The sequence below is a fragment of the Tasmannia lanceolata genome, unplaced genomic scaffold (genome assembly GCF_043159265.1).
Source record: "Tasmannia lanceolata isolate RefF3 unplaced genomic scaffold, GAP_Taslan_0.1 ptg000012l, whole genome shotgun sequence".
NCBI lineage: Eukaryota > Viridiplantae > Streptophyta > Magnoliopsida > Canellales > Winteraceae > Tasmannia > Tasmannia lanceolata.
The window spans coordinates 44,913,170-44,932,692 of NW_027518689.1; the positions used below are offsets into that span (position 1 = coordinate 44,913,170).

The 19,523-nt window shown below is 37.3% G+C and overlaps 1 protein-coding gene across 1 annotated transcript; it reads right to left on the reverse strand.

Moving 5' to 3' along the window:
- Positions 1-1,914: 1,914 nt before the first annotated feature.
- LOC143887396 (HIT-type Zinc finger family protein) lies at positions 1,915-19,155 on the reverse strand. The gene is made up of 5 exons (XM_077391489.1): positions 18,736-19,155; positions 17,906-18,107; positions 3,731-3,799; positions 3,082-3,214; positions 1,915-2,995 (listed from the first exon to the last, which is right to left on the reverse strand). Exons 1-5 carry the CDS (start codon positions 18,959-18,961, stop codon positions 2,342-2,344), a joined length of 1,284 nt encoding a protein of 427 aa, XP_077247604.1. The 5' UTR covers positions 18,962-19,155; the 3' UTR covers positions 1,915-2,341.
- Between the last annotated feature and the right edge of the window lie 368 nt (positions 19,156-19,523).

Genomic DNA, 19,523 nt, shown 5'->3' on the forward strand with positions numbered 1-19,523 from the left:
AAGCCTGGATGGCTTAGGAGTTTTGCTTGGAATTTGAGTGCCACGTTAGCAAAACCTCTTGTTTGATTGCCATTATAGCAATGGAATCCGGAGACCGCCAGAGATGTCTCCTACTTAATAATTTCATGTCTAATGATGTGTCACCCTTGTCCCCTTCTAAAATAATTCAAATCACATTCCACAAAAAGGTGGAATATTGCTTGGATTTCTTGAGAATGATGCTCTCTCTCTCTCTCTCTCTCTCTCTCTCTCTCACCATATTGGTACCACTTACTCTATGAGGCTGACAACCAAACACCACTTACCACTATACTACGAGGTAAGTTCTAGGGAAATTCAAGGCTTATTTCCTCCCTGTTGACTACTTACACCGCTACTCTGTGCAATAATTCCTTAGGGGTTTTGTTGTTCATGAGTTTTTGTGGTGGAGGAAGGTTCTGTTTAGCTTCAAGATCTTCGGTTTCTTTTTGGGTGGTTCCAATCAAGGTTCTTAGGAATGATCTTCTAGGAAGATCGTAAAGATGGCACTTATGTATGGAATGGTGGGTGTAATGGGAAAAGAGAATAGTTTTTGGAGCTCTTGTTTACCAAGGCCTTGAGTTATCTCCTAGGCCAGTATACGATGAAGTTGTAGGGGGACTCCCGGTCCCTCCTCTATGTAAATTTCATATGAATACAATCTGTCATTTTTTGAAAAAGAAAAAAGAAAAAAAAAAAAATTCCTGCAACCAAACAAAGAGTGGAAGATAATGGACGACAAAAAATCAAAGATTTTTTCTTTTCTTTGCATAACCTCACTAAATCCTTGAAAATTATGCTATGTGATCCAAACAATATATTTTAAAATCCACAATTTAACAAGGGAAATGATAAATGCGCCCCTTTTCATCACTTGGGACACCCAGCTGCATTATACGTGGCAATCAGGTCACTTCATTCCTTCAAACGTGAAGTACAGAAGCTCCTTTGCAGTCATAGATACACTCTAGCTGGGTGTCCCAAGTAATGAAAAGGGGGGCATATATCATTTCCCTTTAATAAGGCTAATGATATTGGCACTACCATATTTTAATAATTGCACTAACTCATCTTGTCTTTTATTATCTAAATAGATGTCAAAGGTTATTAAAGTTTCAATCGCAGCTTACCTAGCCAAAAGATTATTGAAGTTCCCAAAAAGCCGTCAGAAGCTAATTAAAAAAGAAGACAAGCTGAGTTTGTCCAATTATTAAAACACAGTAGTGCCAATATTCTTTGTTTTTTATGGCATAGGGTATCCCCACCCCATTTTAGGGCAGGTCTAATTCCTATGGATGCACGCAATCAACTGTAAACCACGTGCAATGGGTAACTCCGAGGCGACTCGAACAGTAGCCTTAAGTTTCTATGAATTGATTCTGAATCAAAATTAGTTTTCCAAAAGAATAAATTTTCACCCTCCCTGCAGTACGCATGTGCCCCCCCCCCCCCCGGGCGGGCACCTTACAACGTGATTTGACGTGAACAGTGGGGAACTTGAAATCACATTATAAGGGGGGCCGCTTGCGTACCCAGGGAGCGGGGAGAAAATATCATCGCCCTTTCCAAAATCATAACCAAACTATTTAAACAGTTGATAGAGAATTGTAACAAAGTTAATGATCCTAACCATCCAACCAATGAACTTATAACTGTTGGATGTGGGTTACTAACCATATTGTTTTGAACCATCCATTCCGACGCTCGCAGTTTATACTTTTTTTTTATTGGTTCGTAGTTTATACTTCATACAGAATAATAGGTGTGTTTTTTGTTTTGTGTTTCATCCAATGAAGGACACACAACATGGAGGCCCAACTAATCTCGTACAGCCAAATGTATGGTGGTGGACTGATGGGGATTAAATCCAATGTAACAAGACCACCTCACAAAAGATACCCAAAAAGCTGGTGTTACGCTGCTACTTCATGAAAAAATCACAATATTTTGCAACAGATTCAATATACAAGTGTAGCACCTTATAAGCACCTATTCAAAACTTTCAAGTTTTTTGAATCTCTATAACAACAAAATAAAGCAATACCTGTGAGAGTTTCAACATGAGTTTAGGGGTGTCATTCTCCTTGCTTCTTGTTAAACAGCATCATAATTAACAGGATGACTTGAACCAGAAAATTTCTCCCTATCCTTGTATAGAGCTAAGATTGATATGCAAATGGATAAGAACAAGCGTCGGTCTGAAAATTTCGCTCCTTGACCCCCTCAAAGATAACCCATTTTGTATCTGGTAATGAAATTCCATTTAGAAAAGATATGTCAGTCGTATGCCTCTCTGTGCCATAGACCTATTTTCTTAGTTGAACTAAAGCTCCACAATCTCCCCTTCCTCTATATCCTCTGGGAATCCCTCCAGCTCCTCTCCCCCACCAAACTCATTTTCCAAGCACAGAAAATCATCAGGGTTTACCTGCCCAATAAGGCCCGAATAAGCATCCCTCAAATCTTGCTCAAAGTCAAAATCCAGCTCTCCAACAACCCCTCTTGTATTGGAACTCAAATACCTGCCAGTTTCTTCGGCTGTAAATGTTTGTAACTCATTGTATGAAACGGGTTTCGTCTCTTCGGCAACCCTAGTTGATAACTGCACATCTGAGAGTTGTCCTTCCTTCTCAAATCCCCTATCCCTGAGTACAAAGCCATTGGGGATTCTAAAATTATCTAACGGCTCGGGAGGAGCATACTTCATAAGATCAAGGACCTGTGTCTCAAAGAAAGTATCACCCTCTTCTATTTCTTCCTCCCTGAAGGGCACACCTTTTGGACTTGGGAGTTCATCGAAAGGCTTTGCAGGTCCCACATTCGGAGAATATGTGTCTGTTTTTTTCTCAACTTCAAAGTCATAACTGTGTGAAGGGAGAAACACATGGATTACGGGGTACTCTACAATAACAATATCAGCCAACTGTTTGCCTATAGGGGACTTTATATTCAGCTCACAGAATGGTGACTTGGGGCCCTGCAATAAAAAGATGTTAAATTATGATTACAAGGAGTTGTAGCTATTAACAGAGAGGAATTTGTTGATCTCTAAAAACACCACACCTTTGCATTTTTTCGAACGAAAAATTTGAGTGTGTCTAATTGCTCCTTACAAAACGGCCTCAGCTGATGATTCCATAGATCAGTTTTCAGATGGCTTTCAATTATAGAATACAGGCTCATAGTTTCATTTACTCTGCAACAAAAGAAAATCAGAACTTTGATATTCTGATTAAAATCAAGCCACAATTTAAGAATAAGTTTTGTCATGTAATAGGGGCATAAAACAAGCTAAATTCAGACTTCTTTCTTCCAAGGAATTCAAACTTTGAATCTCGATTGGAAAGAAGTTAAGTTCCAGTCAAATTTTTGGAGAGCAACTGTGATTTTTAAGCCTTGATATTGGCATATAAAAATCATAAAATTGTGATAAGCTTCATCCCATAATTCAGGCATGATAAGCATCATCACAACTGTGAACTTTCTTTAGCCCAAAAATCTTTTTAAAAACCAGCAGACAGATTATTACAGCCCAGGAATCAGTCGGTTTATGTTTACGCCCTTGATTTCAGCGAAGGCCTAAAAAGACAAATCTTTTGCAGATTTACTAACTAATGGACCACTGCTACCCAATCAAAGAGCGAAATGTTAACACGGTATGAGAAGATATTATTGGATGTTCCACACAAAATAAAATTTGCTTACAACTCACCCATGGTCAATTAGGACAGTATCTGTGGAATGAAACTGCCACTCGATTGTCCAGAAAATGGAGTTCTTCCTGGAAGACAAGAAAAAAGATCATTGATCAAGTGTTTAACATGATTGTTCCCATTTAAAAGAAACAATAGTCTCTTCTAACCTAAATGAAACATACTTTTATTTACTGATCCATAAGTGGTACGAAGGAAATGAATAAAACAAATGGATAAATGGATGTGGCTTCATCAATCCAAGTGCATGCAGATTAAGAGTTTCTCTATATTCATTTTTTCTTTCTCTGTCCGTGTAGACACCCCCATTTTGCTATACTTTAAAAAGTAAAAGATTTTGTAGTTTGTCAAGTTTCAAGTCCGTATTCCACCTAGGATTAAGCATCTGTGCATTTTAGGGTAGATTTTGCCTCGTTGAAGGAATTCTGAAGTTGATTCGCGATCCTAAAGGTTTCTAGGGTGTTCCAATGGTATCTAGAAGATGAAAATTCAAGTTTCCAACAAACTGAAAAAAACCTGTTATTTTTAGAATTTTTGGGGTTTCCCTCATTTTTGCCCACTTTTACACTACATGGGTATTTTGGTCATTCCCAATGTGTCTCGTTTGACCCCCGAGTTGTATTTGAGAAATCTTGAGTGATTTTACAAAATTTGAAAAAGCTGCAATTTTTAGAAACTCATGGGGCTTCCACATTGGTTTATGCCATGATCAGTACAGGTGTTCTTGGATCTCTTGTTCGGGCTCATCATATGTTTACTGCGGGCTCATCATATCTTATGGATATTTTAATCATTTCTCATATATCCAAAACCATCTCAAGGGTACGGCTGATGGATTATGAGTAATTTCGTAAGATTTGGGAAACCTGCTAAATTTAGATCTCTCAAGATTTTCTCTTAGTCTTGCACTTCGGGGGTATTTTAGATATTTCCAACATATCATATTTAGTCCCTAAGTTGTGTCTAAGAAATCTTGAGTCCGTTCATAAATTTTTAGAAATCTGCTTTTTTGAAATTTCTCAGGGTTTTCCCTAGTCTCGCCAAATTCTAGCACCTCGGGGTAGTTTAGCCTTTTCTTGTGTAATTATTTTGATCCCCGAAATATGTCTAAGAGATTATGAATAATTTCCTGAATTTTGGAAAACCTGCTAAATTTAGAATTTCTTAGGGGTTTCGCTTAATTTGGAAATTCTAAGTGTTGAGGGCATTTTGGGTATTTTCAGGAGATACCAAATGATCCTGTTTAATATTGCTCACCGAAAGGATCCAATTTTAAAAGTTTCTATTTTTGAAGTTTGACCACAAAGACTTTCCATTTTTAAATTTTCCCTTTAGGGGTGAACCAATCTGAGGGTATTTTGGTCGCATTTGGATGTCTAGCAGTCAAATAGGGGCATTTTGGTCCAAAAAGTTATTTTTCAAAAAATATGGTTCGATCATGTGTGAAAGATGCACCATAAATGTCAAATGGGTTGGGTCCATATATAGAATGTTGAATTTATAAAGATTTTATTGAATTTTTACGGAAAAATCTGAAACCCGTGTGAAATGGCCCATTGGGCTAAAGCCCGCAAAGATTGAACTCATGTGGGTTCACCCATATGGGTCGACCACCATGGTGGGCGCCCCACATGGCTGACCCACATGAGTTGAGCACCCAACCTTGATGATGTCACCATGGTGACATCATATTTGTTAAAAGAAAAATAAAAAGAATAAAAAAAAGGAAAGAAGGAAAAGATGAATGATTGCTTAAAAATGTTTTCTTCCAAAGAAGCAATGTGGAATGAAGAATAGCATGCCTTGATTGACAAGAAATTAAGATTTGAATCAAATCCAATTTGGAAATAAGAAAGCAAGAGGAAAAAATTGGAAACAAGCCAAAAAGGGAGCTCTCACATTGAAAACTACTATTTCTCTCTTAACCCTAGCTTTTTTTTGTATAAAAATCAAAGCAAACAATCCAAAAGAAAGATTAAAAAAATCCAAATTCGTCATTTTTCTCTCCTCCCAAGAAAAAAAAAAGAGAGAAAAAAACCTATTCTCTCTTGAACTGTGTTCATCTCTCTCAAGGGTTCTTCACAAAAGGGATTCTTGAAATCCCTTTTCTTCTTCAACAAATCACACATCAAGGATCTTTGGAGTGTTCTTTGGGTCTTCTTCATCATATAAAAGGGTGCGACAAAGAATATACCTCGGATCTACGCACCCTAGAGACAAGGAGCGCGATCAACGGTATGATCTTTATCTTTGTAATATCAAAAGTAGAAAAGCATGCTAGGGTTTTACTTTTGATAGATCAAATCAATGAATTTTTCCTTGAAATTCCAGTATGTTATAAAATAGATTATAAGTTTTCAAAATTCAAAATTTCACCAAAAAATTAAATTTCCTCCATTTAATAATAATTTTCTTTCGTTTTTTATTCAATATAGATTTAAATCGGATTATCAAAGCAAGTGTTTGAAAACGTGGGTTTCTTTAAAAACTGATATTTTTTGGGATTTCTATAAAATAAAATACTACTGGAAACTTAATTTCCAATCGCGGTTTGGCCGTTTTAATTTTCATTCTACTTTTCAAAAAATAACCCCGAAAGGGGTTATTTCTTGATGAACGAATCCAAAAGTATATCAAACCATGTCTAAAATTTGTTAAATCTTGTTTCCAAACCAATTTTTTGATTTCCAGAACACCTAAAAATTTTCAGATTTTTTTGAATTTGTTTAATCCGGTTTTAAATTATTTAAATTTCGGTCATTTTTAATAAATATCAAAATGTTTTAAAAATTGATGAAACTCTCCAGAATTAATGTTCAATAATAAATTGAATTTCTCATGAAATTATTTTTTCGAAAAAAAGTTTTTTTATTTGTTTTCTAATCGCTTCTTCGTTTTACGTGCCGTAATTCTTTTTCATATTAAATTAGTAAATTTTTGAAATTTTTCTTTACAAACCAGTAGTAACTTAGGTTACTGGAATGTTAGATAAAAATTTTCAATTGGTTTTGCAAAGTTTTAATATGGTTTTGTAATTTATTTTAATAAATGGGTTTCAATTCATAGGAAACAAATTCTTTTTTTCTATTTAAAAATCAATTTTATGGAGGAGATTTAATTTTTAAGTTTTGAAATTTTGATTGAAAATTTTATATCTATTATATATCTACTGGAATTTTTTATTTGATTTTAGGATACTATTAGGTTTGCTTTTAAGTAATTCTTTGGTTTCATCCGATTTTTGTGTGAATTTCAATTGACATCAAATCGTAATAAAAGTCCATGAAAGTCATACAGTAGTCTAATCTCATGATTATCTTTATTCAATGAAAGTTTGGATTAATTTGAAATTGATATGCTATAAGTTATTGTCTTAATCTATGAACTGATTTGAATTTTGAGAAATTGGAAATTGATATCAAATCTTAATGACAATTCATATACTTTTTCCAGTAAGCTATAATAATCTAGATCTCTATTCTGTGAAAGTTTGGATTAATTTGAAATTGATACGGTATAAGTTTCTGTGTTAATCTATAATCTGATTTAAATTTTGAAAAATCAAAAATTGATATCAAATCTTAATGATAGTTCATGAAATTTTTCCAGTAAGCCACAATCATCCATATCTTGTTACCGGAAAAGTTTCAACTGATTTGGAGCTCGATTGCTTAGGGTTTCTGTGTAATCCTAGCAATCTGGTCTTAATGTTAATAAATCATAATTTAATAGCAAATCAACACAAAAGTCAGTAAAAACCTCCAACAAATCTTAACTTTACATCATGAATTTAATCCCTAACTTGTTTGAAACAGAAACCTTAGGGTTCATAGATCTCTATTGTAAATTCGTTATAACGCGATAGTCTAACTGCCGAGATCGCAACCGTAATCGTAAACTAATTGCGATTAATCCTGCATAATTGGAGTGCGTAAATTATAGTATGATATTGGCTCCGAGGTCCACTGTCCACGAAAATCCTGAGAAATATGCCAAGCAATAAGATACTATAATTTACGTGCTAAATTATACAGGGGTTGAGAGCACAATTCCCATCCATGATTACGATTCGAGGCCGAAACTTGCGAACCAAAGAGCCTTTGGTATTCCTTAGATGTTTAGGAATAAAAAATCCTCAAAAATAAAAAAATCCTTAAGTTCAACAAATCGAATTAACTCGATCCGCGTCTTAGGAGCCGTTGGATTACGGTCTCCTATCGTAGGAACCTTTAGGGCCCCTTAGGAACACTTACGTCACGTTGTGTCCTAGGTTTTAGGGAGTCCTAGAGTTAGGAGTCCAGCCTCATCACGGCCGTTTGCTATGGATAGCAACCGTGCCATAGATCTAGTTACACTAGTCACCCAATTTTCCCCTAGGACAAATCTAGTTATTTAGGATGTAGGTTAACCTGCATTAGTCTAAGGGACGACTTGCACTTAGATATGATCATATTGCATCTTAGATGAAGTCATAGGATAATAAAATCTTCAACTTGAACGAAATAATTTCTCTTAAACTGTTAAAACAATCAATCCAGTCTAGATCGGCGTCCTAGATTAGTTAGGCATAAGTAGCTTAGTTCAGGTGCACCGAACTACGTCGACTCTGATCCCAGTGAGGCTTGGGTACGTAGGCAGCTTAGATGCTTGATGGCATACCAATCACGAGTCGGCTCCACACATAAATGGTGGGGTTTTGTATATTAGTTTTTCTAAATTTCTAACTAAATTAATTAAAATATATAGGATTTCCCCCAAATTAGAATTTTAGGAGAACATTCACTTAGATTGAATCCAAATAAATCAAGAAAAATCAAGACACACATTAGGAAATACATTGAAATTAGATCTTAGGATGCATGTCACGTAGTTCGCACATTAATATAGAGTTAAATGAGCCATTAAAAAGAAATTCAAAAGAGTTAACTTTTAGAATTGAAGACCGATTATCGGGCAGGAATGATGCATGTGGTGGTAACTCCCCATACCTTCCATTCTCGTAACCAGGTAACGAGTCTAGATTTCTGGTCAATTATGGGTCCTAGATCCCTCATCTAGGTAGCGACTCTGTCATTCTCTTTTGCGTGGAATTCGGATTGCCTTAGTGATCCCAAGTTCACGGAATAGATGAATTAAATCACCTCGCTAGGCTCGGCGGCTTACCCCTGCCCTTATGGGTACTGGGTTGCACGTTTGTTTGCACCCTATAGCTTGGTTGCTGCCTGCTTGGTTGGGTAATTAAAATCAATAATAAAAAGCACACGTCATTCGCGTGGGTACGAGAGACCAAGAGAAAGAAAGATGGCTCACGGGCCATTCCCCTCTCGCGAGATCGAGTCGCACAGTCCGGCCTCTGTGTGCAACCAATATCTTACCTTGTTGATGGAGAAGTGCAGAGGCCATGCAACTTGGATTGAACTAAGGAGTTATAGATTTATACAAGAGCCAAAATGAATTATTTCCTCTAGTCTTTTTCTGAATGGTCGATTATTTAGTCTTTTTTTTTTAATGGAAATTTATTTCCTCCAGTCAAAATATATATTGCACTATACAAGACCAGAAGGCAATATAAATTATTTCGTATGAAACAGTATGTCATCTCAGAAAAGCTATCCTTTCCTTATTCCTTTTTACAGGTTGGAGGCAACAGGTCTCAACCCTGAAGTAATTCAAAAGTGGTTGACATTAGGAGTTACGTCTTATGGTTAGAATTTTCAATTTATTTTATGATAATTTATTAACTAAGGAAAAGAGACATAAAATGATCCAAGAATAGGGATCCAAGAATAAGATAGCTATCTCGATCAGTAGGGACAGTATCTGTGGAATGAGATAGCTATCTAGATCAGGATTTTATGATAATTTTATGACGCAGTAGTAAGCCTTCCATAGGCTGACATAAAATGAAAGAAAGTAGGGATCCAAGAATAAGATAGCTATCTAGATCACGATTTTCGCTCAGATCATTCTCCTCCAACAGAATACGAGTCTGATTTCTGAAATGTTGGAAGGAAAGTCAAACAGTCTCACTCTCTTGACAGACACAATGTAGCTGACACTTTGAATTTATTGATGACACACATGTCATACCGTGTCCGACACGACAGGTGTGTCCACACGTGTCGACACCCCTTTCGACAATTTTACATGCAGTGCTAAAAGTCAAACCCAAAGCATGCAAAATGAAGTGCCTTTTTGCAAAAGTCCTCAAACACATGGTAGGCATGGAAAACAAAGCCGTGAATGCATTGAGGCAGGAAGTTTACCTTCTTCCCTCTATGTCAGTCGAAGCCAGTGGATTTGAACAGCTAAAGAGTGATAATGATGAAGACCATGATTTTGGAAAGACCATGATGGTTACCTTTTCAAAGGCGCTAATTTGTGATTACCTAATGCTTCCATAAGAGAACACGTCACTTGGAAGTTACATGTCTGAGGATCTTAAGGACACTTCACCATGAATAAAATCATTACAAAGGTTGAAGATAGATACTTTCGGCTATCAATAAAAAATGATGTTGCAAAGTGTATGCCCAAGGGTTCCCATGAGTTCAATCATTCACCTTACTTTCTTGTTTTGATGCTAGCAAACCAAATTGATTAGCATTTATGGACTAATGTATTGTTTTGAGGTGTTGTGTTGTATACAGGAATTTCATGTCATAATCGTCATTACACAACTCCTCTCAACACATGACTTGTGGATCAAGAAGCAAAGAAACTAAGAGCTTGTACATACAGTGAAGACATCACCATCTAGAGATGATCAAGTCAAAGAAGCTCGAAGATGAAGAATCCACAAGTTCCTAGCAAGTGTCAAGAAGGAGCTTGGAGTTGAACATGCCATGGTGACACCTCATGTACCTCATAACATGTATTGAAGATTGGAGGAAGTCACAAGAGCTAGAACGAGTTCAAGATGTTCACTCAAGTCGAAGAAGTCCAAGAAAGTGCAAATGAGTTATTACATTCCAAGAAGACTCAAGGTTCTTATTTTTAGAATGTATGTAGAGTCCTCTTGATTTTATGTTAAATGCACTTTCAAAAGGTTTTCAAATGGTTTTTACACTTAACATTTTACATCTTTGAAAACCATCAACACACCCAAAAATGTGTTTTGAAAACCTAGAATTTAAGCCCAAAGACCATGGCCCAAAGCCCCTGAACTTTAAAGTAAAAAATGGAATTTTACTCAGGGCCGGTCGACAGGGGTGAGCCGGGCAACCGCGGAAATGGTTCTGTCAAAACATAACCATTCCATAAAATGATCCAAGAATAGGGATCCAAGAATAAGATAGCTATCTAGATCAGTGGGGACAGTATCTGCGGAAATAGTAGCCTACAATATCACCCCTAGAACTGAAAATTTTGATGCAGTGAAGCCCTTTGAAGCCCTCATAATCCATTGCATTATGGAAAAGATCAAGTTAAACCTAGGATTCATTATGATGGGTTATATGGATGAAGCGGTCAAGAGAGGTCAATGTGGTCTTCCTTATGGAGTCCAAATTACGAAGCTTTTGAGGCGTAACAAAATCAACCTAGAAAATGTATTCTCAGTGAACCCCGATACTGTACTCAACCACACCACCATCACTCTTATGAAAATCCCTATACTCGGTGGAGATGGTCCTAGTGGGGTTCCACCTGATGAGGTCGATGAGGCGGTAGCTGAAGCTGAACGCGTGACTCAGATGCAGGAGCAGATTAGAGCACATGAGCAGGCACAGGCTCAGCAGCGTCAGCCCCCTACCACTGGTTCATATGAGATTCTTGCCAGAGATATCACATCATTGAAGTCTGGCATGGACACCCTCACGACTAGGTTTAATACCCTCTCTACTGCCTTTATGACTGCAGAGAGCCAGAGAGCTTCTGATCACTCGGCCATGATGGAGCTTCTGACAAGGCAGCATAGAGAGATGATGCAAGCTTATCAGAGGAGTCAGGTCAACAGATACTACACCTCCAAGACTCCACCTCGTGATGAGCATCAGCATCCACCTCAGGATTGATAGATGGTCAGCACCTTTTCCGCAGCAGTAGCAGTTGATCACATCCCAGTTGATCACAACCTATTGCTGCTAGATCATCCTTCGTTTAGATTTCTCTTGCCCACTATGGGCTTTTTGACTATGTTTATATTTTCTTCTCATTTTGAATGTTGTTCATACCCGATGTGGGTTTTATGCTTGGTTTGTATGCCCAGTTTGGGCTTTATACTTTCTATTGATGGATGATGATGGTACCCAGTAGGGGCTTTTGGTTGCTTTTATTTGTTGATGGATGTGCCATGTATGGCATTATTATGGATGTACAGGATGTTTGCCCAGAGGGGCCTTATGAGTTATATTCATTTTGGTTCATGATTCAGAGTGTGTGATTATGTCCATTGTATAGGTGCTGAGTTCTTGTTCCTCACACCCATTTTTGTATCTCTGATGATTGGTTGACAGGATGTGAAGAGGGTATGTCTCTTCCATCTACCTTTCATATATATGGAGCTTCATTTTGCTTTATCCATATATATATATATATATATATATATATGAGAATAGAGTTCCTAAGGTGTCACCTCATATAGCTTATATGAGGTGGCGCTCACAAAACATAAGGGGCCCACATTTTTGGGGTGATCGAAACCACTCATTTGAAAGGCCCATAGATGGATATGGTGCCTACAAAAAATCAGGTCCATAGGATCATCCTAACCCTTCCATTTATGGAGGTTAAAAATGGGCAAATTTATGGAGGTTTATACCCATCCATTTCAACCTCCACAAATGGAAGGGTTAGGATGATCCTATGAAGTCGATTTTTTGGGCACACCCTATCTATGGGAGGGCCTATCATATGAATGCTTTGGATCATCCAAACAAAGTGGGCCCCTTATGTGTTTAAGCGCCACCTCATATAAGCTATATGAGGTGACACATTAGGAACTCTATTCTCTATATATATATGTATGTATGTATATATACATGTTTTTTGGTTGCCATGGATGTGTACGTCCTTGTTTCTCACTTTTCTGTATTCATGTGTTTATTAGACTGTGTTCTATTCCTTATCATTGTGTTTTGTCTAATAATCATCAGGTCACATTCAAATTGTGATTATCCTATGAATGGAGCAACTGTTGATTGGTTTAAAAGTGATTACATTCAAATCATGGGTTCTATGTGCCTTAAACTCTCACATTTAGATTAGATGCGCATAATCAGGGAGAGCTTTCCCCAAATGGCAAGCAACTTGAACTTAAAAGTCATATTATAGTTTTGAACATATTCATGCTCAGGAAGAGACTTGTCTGCTTCATGATTGAAAATGTAACCCAAGTGTTGAAATCATTCACCATTTCCATCAAATCATCTTGTCATGCCCTATTACATAGGTATCACCTAGAGCCACTGGCAAATTCAAAGGGGAAGAGCCAAATAGTTATATATTCATGCTTATATAGATCATTGTGATATGCTCACAAGATCTATTGCCTCCATACTTGTGCTTAACTTGAAAATCTTTAGATAAAAAAAAATGATGAAACATGAATGACGTATCATGTATCTTACTGTATTTTTCTTTGATAAGCATTATATAAGCTTAAATGTCATATCATTTATTCTCTAAATAGCTCGCCACAGTTATCATTGACCTTGGCACACCATTTGCACTTTTACTTGTGAAATCCTTCCTTTTTGTTGTTGCCAAAAGTGGGAGAGTTTTTGGGAATTAATTAGGTAATCCCTATTTTGTATGCACCATATGCTTTACATTCATGCATTATACTTGTGCATATAGTGAGGGGGAGCATTGCTTCATTGTTTTATAGTATTTAAATGCTTATTCATATATTTGATTAATATCTCCTACCTTCCTAATCAATTTGTTTGCCATAATAAAAAATGGGGAGAATGTAAGCTCAAGCGTTCCCATAGGTTCAATCATTCACCTTACCTTCTTGTTTTGATGCTAGCAAACCAAATTGATTAGCATTTATGGACTAATGTGTTGCTTTGAGGTGTTGTGTTGTATACAAGAATTTCATGTCATAATCGCCATTACACAACTCCTCTCAACACATGACTTGTGGATCAAAAGCAAAGGAACCAAGAGCTTGTACATACAGTGATGACATCACCATTTGGAGATGATCAAGTCAAAGAAGCTCGAAGATGAAGAGTTCACAATTCTTAGCAAGTGTCAAGAAGGAGCTTGGAGTTGAATATGCCATGAAGACACCTTATATACCTCACAACATGCATTGAAGATTGGAGGAAGTCACAAGAGCTAGAACGAGTTTAAGATGTTCACTCAAGCCGAAGAAGTCCCAGAAAGTGCAAATGAGCTGTTACATTCCAAGAAGACTCAAGGTTCTTATTTTTATAATGTATTTAGAGTCCTCTTGATTTTATGTTAAATGCACTTTCAAAAGGTTTTCAAATGATTTTTACACTTAACATTTTACATCATTGAAAACCATCAACACACACAAAAATGTGTTTTGAAAACCTAGGACTTAAGCCCAAAGACCATGGCCCAAAGCCCATGAACTTTAAAGTAAAAAAATGAAATTTTACTCAGAGCCGGTCGACCGGGCTATTCCGGGCGACCGCGGGATGAAACCTGAAATTCTAGGACATCCCGAAATTAATCGGGCAGGTCGACCGGGGTGAGCCGAGCGACCGCGGAAATGGTTCTGTCAAAACATAACCATTCCAGGTTGGTCTTGGAGGACGACCGCCATGGGGCCGGTCGACCGCGATAGTGTTTTTAAGCCGAATTTTTACTCAAACAGATTGCCCTCGCCGGGCGACCGCCATAGGACCGGTTGACCGCGCCGGTATGAAATTTGAAATTTAAATACAGAGCCTGATAAGGGCGGGCGACCGCTGTGCCTCGGTCGACCGCCGCGAACTGGAAATAGAGCCGTTGGGGCTTTCGCATGTTGACTTTTTCAACCCTGTTTTTTTTACAGTTTTACCCCAAAACGGTTATATTTCCTTATGGGCTATATATACACTATCAAAACATTTCTAAACAACATTTTGCAAGATCAAATCCTATCTTCTTGAACCCAAACTTTTATATGAAAGGTCAAACCTCTTTGAACTTGAATTTTTACACTCTATCAAGAGGAACTCCAAAGGCTTTACATTTGTATCTATTTCTTGGAGAGTTGTGAGCTTTGAAAGTTTGTAATCAGCCTATCTAAGAGGCATTGAGAGTTCTTATCTTTTAATTCTTTATTTGTATCTGAGGGTCTTCGATTCGACCCGTTAACAAGGTGAATCGTTGTAAGAGGGCGTGACCCCTCGGCAAGGCTTCGTGCAGAAAGGGTGTGTCCCCTTTGATGTTGGAGGAGTTGGTGTAAGGGTTGGAGATTCGCCCCTTGAAGAATCTCTTTGTTTTTAGTGGAGATCCCAAGGAGGTAAACTTGGAAGAGTGGAGTAGGTCTTGTGATAGACCGAACCACTATAAATCCTGTGCCTTATGGATTGCTTCTTCTTCTCCTTCTCATTTGCACTTTGGTGATTGGTAATCTCTACCCTTGACTTGTATCTATGTTTTATTGAACAAGGGTTAGAGTATATAAATCTAAAGTAATATCTAAACCCTAGCTTTCAATACCTTGATTATTTGAACAAGGGTTAGACCATATATGCTTAATTAGTAACTTGATTTGAATAATCCATTTAATTAAGTACAAAAATTTTAATTAACCAATTCACCCCCCCTCTTGGGTTGTCACACCCGTATTTCACAAGGCCAATCCAACAATGTCAAATATGTCAACTAGCAAAGGGTTGAAATCAAAATATAGGATTGTACAAATCATTGCTAGTACCTCATGAACTATGGAATGATCTCAACATGAATTTTGTTTTGGGATTACCTAAGACTTTACGAGGGCATGGCTAAATATATGCAGCAGTTGATCGTTTCTCAAAGATGACACATTTCTTGGCTTGCAACAAAACTTCATATGTTGCACATATCGCCATGCTTTTCCTCAGGGAAATAGAATGTCTTCATGTACTTCCAAAGACTTATTTGGGATCATGATGGCAAATTTACACGCTACTTCTGGAAAACATTGTGGAAGATGAAGGGTAACAAGTTACAATACTCAGTGCATTTCATCCAGAAATAGATAGACAGACAGATGTGGTAAAACATAGTTCGGGCAATCTATTAGAATCGGACAATGCTTTGCCTATGATCGAGTTTGTTTATAACAACTCTGTCAACCACACAATTGGAAAGAGCCAGTTCGAAATGGTTCTCGACTTCTTGGCATGCCGCATGCAACCAAAGAAGCCATTGGATTTAGTACCGTTCTGAACCTCTATTTGATTTAGCACCGTTACCGCTTGCAGTGAGACCAACTGCTGAACCAAATGGATTTGCAAAGCTTATGCAAGAGCTACACAAATAGGTTCGAAGGGAGATCGCCTTAAGTAATGAATCTTACAAAGCAAAGCTAGACCTTTTTTTTTTTAATGGTCGGAAATTTCATTAAAGCAAAGGTAGACTTGTACTAACGATTCATTGAATTTCAAGAAGGTGATGTGGTCATGGTATTGTGTCATGCCAGAGTGATTTCCTGAAGGCGCATTTAATAAGTTGTACTCCAGAAGCGCAGATCCTTACAAGATCATAAAGAAGATCAATATGAATGCTTATGTCTTAGAGTTGCATAATGACATGATTATTAGTTCAGTTTTCAAAGAAGAGAACTCGACCCCTTAAACATTTGACCCATTGTCCATGCCTCATGGGTCATGGTTTCTTGGGATAACGAATAGTAAGTTCGCAACTACTGAATACTAATTAGTTAGATTATTATTTCCTAGTCAACAAAACTTCTACAATGTCGGAGTCCCCGATGATTTTTTTTTTTGGGTTAGGTAAGCTGGGATTGAACCTCCGATGTCAAAGTTGAAGAACAAAGCCTTAAACAATTGAGCTAGAGGCTCAACCCCAAGGATTCTCTAATGTTAAAATCCTATGAAAGCATGGTTGGACCATAATTGTCAAAGTGGGGAGCGATTGTGAGAAGCGAGATGCAGGAAGTGGAAGCCGGAACCGAGGGGTCTAGAAAAGAGAAAATGTGAGAAGAAAAATTATTCAAAGAAAGTAAAGAGGAAACGTATATGAAGCATCATCGAAAGTTAACATGAAACATGCAATAAGCATCATTGGAAGCGAACATGAAGCATATAGAAAGAGATAGGGTTATAGCAGGTTTGGGAGGAAGGTAATGTGGGTTAGGGATTACAAGCAACAAAGAAGAGTTCATGGTTAATTAGAATTATAAGTTTCAGGGATTTATAGTTTTCTACGTTTGATTAATGTAGATTTAATGTTAGCTTTTTTTATAAAGATCCATATGAGTTTTAATTGAAACTTAAGATGAGTTTTAACTTTTAATATACTCCTTCGGCATTATCAAAATGAGAAAACACTTTTTTAAGAAAAAATAATCACACAAATAGAAAGCATATTCTTAATTGAGAGAAAGCATCCTGGAAACGCACTTCTCCTAAATTTGGAAGCCATGAAGAATTTAGCTCCCAAGCTTCCCACCCAACTAGGAAGCTTCTAGTAACTATGGGCCAGAGTCGCAAGACACAACTAGATACAAATTTTGGTCATGCTTGACCCTGTTACAGCTCAATATAGCATTGATTGAGTGAGAAGAGAAGAAGACACTATTAGCATTGATTTAGAGAAATGTAAGAGAAGAAGACACTACTAGCATAATTGAATGAAAGGTAAGACAAAATGACACAATAAGGATAACATTAAACTGTGAAGCTTATTGGAGCACAAATTGCGAGGATTATTCTCCTTCCCTGATACCACTTAGTTTCTCATGGTATCCCACACATAAATTATGATGGGCATTTCCAATGCAAAGATATTGAATAACATCCAAGATCCAATAAAATGCTTAGTGCAGTCTCTAAAAGAAAACCAGCATAAACTGAATTGGGTTTCTCCTGAATTAGCACAACACCAAATTCGTATCGTATCAAACCAATGATCATAAAAAACACATCAATAATTTTATGCAATTCGAATATGCTAAATGACAGACCAAAATCAACAAATTCAATTCTAACGACGCGAAAAAGAACAAATTGATCAAGAGAAACATAATATCAACTAACTTTTTGACATAGCTTGACCGGTTCTTCTCTCTCATTGACATTCCACATGGGAGAAGGAGAACACATATCTTCCGCCTGCGTGCAGCATCTTGAAGCATCCTGAGCCTGAATGGTAGTTTAAATTTGGAATTAAGACACAATTCACCCCGCATTCGCTGAGCTCGTTCCGCAACCCTCTTTGTTTCCTCCAGTAAGTTGAAGTCTTGGCAAAAAGAGATTTGCAGAGAAGAAAATTTCAGAAAAGGATAAATGGGTATTTGAGATTAAGGGCCTCTTTGGATGCCTCTAAAAATTATTTGAATATAATTTTAATGTCCCACTTCCAAATAAGATTAAATTAAAGGTTACTGATATTGGCATTGCCATGTTTTGATAATTGCACTAGATAACATTATCTTTACTACTTAACCAGCTGTCAAAGGTCATCACAATATCCAAAAAAACTGTTAGAAGACAAGGTGAGTTAGTGCAGTTATCATGGCAGTGCCAACATCAGTAGCCAAATAAGTTAGTGCAATTATCAAAACAACGATGAGTTTGTGCAATTATCAAAACACAGCAGTGCCAATATCATTAGCCTAAACTAAAATGGTATTATTGTGTTTAGCTACAGATGTTGGCACTACCATGTTGTGATAATTGCACTAACTAATCATGTCTTTTATTATTTAAACAGCTGTCAAAGGTTACTACAGTTCTCAAAAACCCTCAAAAGCCATTCCAAATAGAAACGACAAGCTGGGTCTGTGCAATTATTAAAACATGGTAGTGCCAATATCAGTAGCCTGTAATTTGCAATAAAGGATGAAGAACAGATAAGAGAGACTGACCAGACATAAGGAGCTTGTCATCGAACTGCGAAATCGAGACGAATTGAGTTCGATCCCTCTTTCCATTGCAATTTGTGCGTTGTTTGTGGGATTTGACACAAGGAAGACTGCAAGAACGTATAGAACAACCTGGGCATTTGTATTTTGATGAGTTTAAACCACACTCTGAGCAGAGAGAGGATTTTTCAGGGTTAGGGTTTGAAGAAACAGATTTTTCTTCTGCCATATGTAAGAGAGGGTTTTACTCTACTTGGGTTTTTTCTACGATTAGGGGATTTGTCTTTGGTTAAGACTTTGAAATTGAGGCGTTTTTAGAGGTTTCAGTTTAGAGGTGTCTCTTCCCTCTTGGTTTTGTATGTTAGGTTTCGGAATTTAGGGTTTAGTATCGAGACTCTTGATGGGTTTATGAAATACAGAGAACCTCAAAGTCACTTTTATAATTTTATGATCAATGGTAAAAGGCAATTGTGGGTTGTGCATGAGATCAAGACCGTTGATCACTTGATCTTGTAGAACATCACAAGTGGATTCTATTACCAAAAGCTCTAGAGATGATAGAATGAGTTAGGTAAGTACTCTAAACATGTCTCGTATTGGGCTAGGTCCCACCTAGTCTCATGCCTGGGCTAGCCCCACTCTAACATTCCACCGTGCTTTTCGCATCCGTTGTCTTCAGCGTTAATTTTACTCTGGCCTTTTTACCAGGTAGTCCTCTCCACATTGTTACTCGGACATGGGATGCGATGGCTACTCTGATACCAAATGTTAGGTACTTTACCAACACACAA

Bases quoted from the DNA above. Each gene is read 5' to 3' on its own strand.
- LOC143887396 (XM_077391489.1), bottom strand. From the start codon at position 18,961: ATGGCAGAAGAAAAATCTGTTTCTTCAAACCCTAACCCTGAAAAATCC. The intron at 3,215-3,730 runs GTGAGTTGTAAG...CTTTTGTTGCAG, and splicing joins ACTGTCCTAATTGACCATGG to AGTAAATGAAACTATGAGCC. The intron at 2,996-3,081 runs GTGTGGTGTTTT...TTTTTATTGCAG, and splicing joins TCGTTCGAAAAAATGCAAAG to GGCCCCAAGTCACCATTCTG.